Source organism: Pyrus communis, chromosome 6 (genome assembly GCF_041283825.1).
Source record: "Pyrus communis isolate YQ-2024b chromosome 6, ASM4128382v1, whole genome shotgun sequence".
NCBI classification, from domain to species: Eukaryota; Viridiplantae; Streptophyta; class Magnoliopsida; order Rosales; family Rosaceae; genus Pyrus; species Pyrus communis.
The window spans coordinates 11,982,622-11,987,267 of record NC_142570.1 but is presented as its reverse complement, the minus strand read 5'-3'; the positions used below and the strand labels follow the sequence as shown (position 1 = coordinate 11,987,267).

The following is a 4,646-nucleotide window of genomic DNA, read 5'->3' as shown; positions in this document are numbered from 1 at the left end:
TTAGTATGGTGCAACAATACCATAACGAAAATACTCACTAAGGCAATTTATATCATCCATTGGTATTGAGTATATATTTTATGCTTTACCTTTCCGGGGCTTACTTCAAGCAATTTGAATCCTTCATGGATTTTCTACACTTCATGACACATTTTCCTTTAGAATTTATACAGAGCAATTCGCTTCCATGTATATTTGAGGGATTTACTTATGGAGATATGATGTGGGCGACTCATAACCCTTCGTATATAATTCTCCATTCATATGAACTCCTTTACAACCATGTGTCATATCATGTGAGTGTATTTCAAGATATTACAAATGGCCATATGTAACCTTCTAGGTTCAACATCTTTTGGCTATTTGTATTGTATCCAAGTATATAAGTCTATTTTTCCACGTTCTTACAAAATTGTAATGGAATTGCCTTTCTCCATTTTGGCCCATAATTTTGTTGATGGAAAAAGAACGAGACTCAATATCAACACAGCTCATTGATGAATTTAGTAGCTACTTGTAAAAACCAAAATTACCATTGGTTATCATCAATCTGTGATCCCATATTCTCATGTGCATGCGCATGCATAAAAGCTTTTCATTTCTTTTTGGATATCCATTGCCTCTTCAAGGGCATTGCACTATCTCTTCCAGGATAGTCATAATTTAGAGAATGCGGATCATAACCTCTTCTTGAGCATTATAGAGCTTGGATTTTAATCTCCACTTCGGGAGTTGAGTCATTGGAACCTATACGTCTATCATGCTTCATGCATGAGACATCAACATTCCCATGTTCGCGGATTGACCTTTTTGGGACAAGTATCCTTGCGACAACTGTCATGCGTCTGGCATGCGACAGTTATGCTTCGGGAATGCAATAGTTTTAGTAGTGCCATATTCTTCTTCTTTTGAAGGACTAAACCTTTTGAGTTTGAGGGTCTGCCACGCTTCAGGCGTGCAACAGATAAATCATTTGCTGCCATATTATTTTGTCCAACAGGGACATTAATTCTTGTAGGCACATTTGCAGCAAGTATATGTGATTTCATCACTTTCGTTGCATCATTAAATGCATCTGGCATTTGATTGGCATATCGTTGCATCATTCAATTATTCCCACTTCGTTTGTATATTGATTGCTTCATGAATCAAAATAAGACAAATTCTCTTCGTTCTTCTGGAACGGTTTTTTCTCATCATTCTTCTGGAATGATATTTGCTCATCGTTCTTCTGAAACGAAGTTATTTTCTCCCCCTAACGGCGGGAAAATTGTCTTATCAAAATGACAGTCCGCAAACCACGCGGTAAATATATCCCCAGTCAAGGGTTTTAAATATTGAATGATAGATGATGTTCAATATCAATGCCTAATCCGCAATGATGCTTCATTTCAGTATGTTATGGCAGTGCAATAGGCACATAGATAACACAACCAAAAACTCGTAAATGTATAATGTTTGGCTGGTTCTCAAACACGAGTTGTACTGAGAAGTATTGATGGTTGTCAACAGGTCTCAACCAAATCAATAATGCATCATGTAAAATGACATGTCCTTATGTAGAAAATTGGCAATTTCATTTTCATGAGCAGAGCGCGGGTAATCAATTTCATCCGCTTAATAAATGCTTCTGCTAATTTTTGAGTATGGACATAAGGAACTTCTGGTCCTTATTTAATAGTCTGTAGACTGAGACTATTATGGCTTTTATTGCAATTAAGTTGAGGCACTACGACACTTCAAACTTAAGGTACTCATCAAGGAACTTCATGTCCTGATCTTGAGGATCAAGGGACTTCATGCCCGATCTTTTTGTTTGATGGAACTTCAGGCCCAATCATTTTTATTTGATGAGGATCAAGAAACTGCAGGTTCTGATCTGATCAAGGAACTTCGGGTCCAGTATGTACTAATCATAACAAAAAGAAGTACAATAAATAAATTAAAGCAATAGGCGGTAATTCCAACCATAATGAATAAATTTCATTTAAGTAAATATAGCTTGTGACAAGGGCTTTAATTCAGCACCATTCACATAAATCAAAACTTAAAGCAGTAGGCGGTAAAACCGTCCATGATAAATAAATTGCTTTAAAGTAAATAGAACTTGTGAAAGGGTTTTAAACCAACACCAATTCACATAAATAACAAGAAGTATCATACCTCCTTTTATTTATTATTTTTCTTTCTTTTGTCAGCACTTATTCAAACCTTATTATTATTACTTTTCTTATTCCTGCAGCATGGTGCCATGCACCAACATAAACCATTTATATTATGTTGACCAAATGGTGCCATGCACCAACATAAACCATTTATATTATGTTGACCAAATGGTGTCATGCACCATTCAAATCCTTATATATATATATATATATATATATATATATATATATATATATATATATATATATGGGGCGGAACTAACAACAGGCGGCAAAGCCGGCCATAGAATGTAAAATGCGGAAGTAAAATATAAAATAGCAGCAGGAGGCATAGCCGTCCATAGAATTTAAAGTGCAGAAATAAAACATATAAAAACAGAGTAGCATATCAAAATAATGAATTAAACGTAATGATGCAAATATATTTGGAAAATAAGTTTTATTGAAAACTTACTGCAATGCAGATAACAAACAGGTATTGCCTAATGGCAGATGAAACAAGTAAACAAAGAGATGGAGCTCGCAGGCATCCTGAATAATATGTATGTATTACAAGTGTTTGAATAATCTCAGAGACTGAGCTTTTGAAGTTAAAAACTTATTTCTCTTCTGAAGATGAATCCTTGTTATATAGAGCGAGGAGGTTGAATGAGACGTGGCCAAATGATCCGGGAATCCCGCTGTCTGCTAAAGCTGGGTGAAAGAATAGTGAAGATGCTTTGATTCTTTTACAAAAGTTAAATGAATAGTGACCTTTTTGTTTTTCACTATTGTGAATAGTGACCTTTTTGTTTTCACTATTGTGAATAGTGACCTTTTTGTTTTTCACTATTGAAGAATAATTCTTTGTCTTTTGCGGAAGAGATGAAAACAGCTACTGCTGATGATGCTGCTGGGCTGACACAATCACATGGGCAAATATTGCTCTTCAGATATCAAATGGGTCCTGGGCATCTTGAAAATCTGTTTGATCAGCCCATTTGGCGGGAAGCTGAGACGAGGCATCAGAATTATCTGAATCTGAGTCTGAACCTTTTTTCTTTTGCAGCAATGCTGCTTCCGCCATTAGCAGCTGAGCCATATCCAGTAGTTGGGTAGTTTTTTCTTTCTTTGAACTGGAGGACTTGACTGACTTGGAAATTCCTTTGAGAGAGGAAGATGGACTAATGTCTGATAAGGACTGAACTGGTTCCTGAGCTTTTGGTAATTCAGGAAAGTGCTGATTTTCTGGCAAAGCCTGTGAGGACGAAGTTGAAGCTTTGATTGGCAGTACCTGAGAAGATGCCTGGGGAAATTCCACTTTTACAAGATCAATAATTTTTTGGTGGTTGAATTTATCCCACCATTTTACCCATCGGGTTCTGTAAAGACCACTAGTGTCCATTTCAAAGTTCCATTTGAGAATCCATGGGATCTTGTACTTGGCCATGAGCAGTGAAAAAATAGTAACTCTGTTGTCGAAACGACTTCTGTCAAAACTGGGCTGGAAGTTGTTTGTGAGAACATGACGAAGGTCATCTGGAATGATAGAAGAGCTTGGGCCATGGGAAGCCCACCAATCTGGAAACCATGCAGGAAACCGCAATCTGAAATTTTTATCAAAGGTTATGAACCATGAATGACTAAAGTCTTCTGTCTGGTGGAGAAAAATGTTGGTCCATGCTTGGATATAATCATAGTAATTGTAATGATTGTTTGGGATGAGAACATGCTGAGTATGAAGGGGTTTTGTGTGATAAAGGGGAATTCCCCATTCGAGTTCGGTAAGGAATTTTCCAATATGGAGAGAATGGTACAATATTTTGCTTTGATGAGTGGTGCTGTAAATGGGCTTAATAGCAATGCTTTCTGTCTCAGAGAGAATGGCCTGGTAGTATTTGAGGCTTTTGTATGATTCTGTTGGGAGATAGTGAAAATTTGGAGGAAGGAGTAATTTAGCAATGCGTTCTGGAGGTTGGTTTTTGTCAATATGAAGAGGAATGCTAAAAAGCTTTTCAGAATGAGGGTTTTGGACATATGGTGATGTTTTAGCATAGCTAGGTGTTTTTGGTTGTGAGGGAGCTGGAGAACGAACTGATGAGTAAGGATCATAAGGGGTGGCTAAGGCCGTTTGGTAATTTGGTCGGATATTTCCTACTGTTGATCCTAAGGGAGTAAATCTGTTTGTAATGGCGAGGGCCGATGAAGAGTCGGGAATAGACTCTTGTTTTACTGGTGCTGGGGTTTGGGTAAGGGTGGCTGGGAGCCTTCGTTGCTGAGTAGGATTAGTACCCATTCTTCCCCTGCAAAAATTCTCTGGTTAGAAAATCTGGGATGCAATTCTGGCTGCCTTTAATGTATTCAATATCAAAATCAAAAATACTTAATATGGCTTGCCAGCGTGCAAAAATCTGTTTTGATGCAATATTTTGAACATCTTTTTGTAAAACATGTTTTGCAGATTTGCAATCAACACGAACTAAAAATTTTTGATTTAATAAA

The 4,646-nt window shown here is 37.1% G+C and overlaps 1 protein-coding gene across 1 annotated transcript; it reads right to left on the bottom strand.

The window, feature by feature from the left end:
* Positions 1-3,093: 3,093 nt before the first annotated feature.
* On the bottom strand, positions 3,094-4,646 carry LOC148696300 (uncharacterized). Its single transcript, XM_088695183.1, has one exon. It carries the CDS (start codon positions 4,438-4,440, stop codon positions 3,094-3,096), a length of 1,347 nt encoding a protein of 448 aa, XP_088551309.1. The 5' UTR covers positions 4,441-4,646.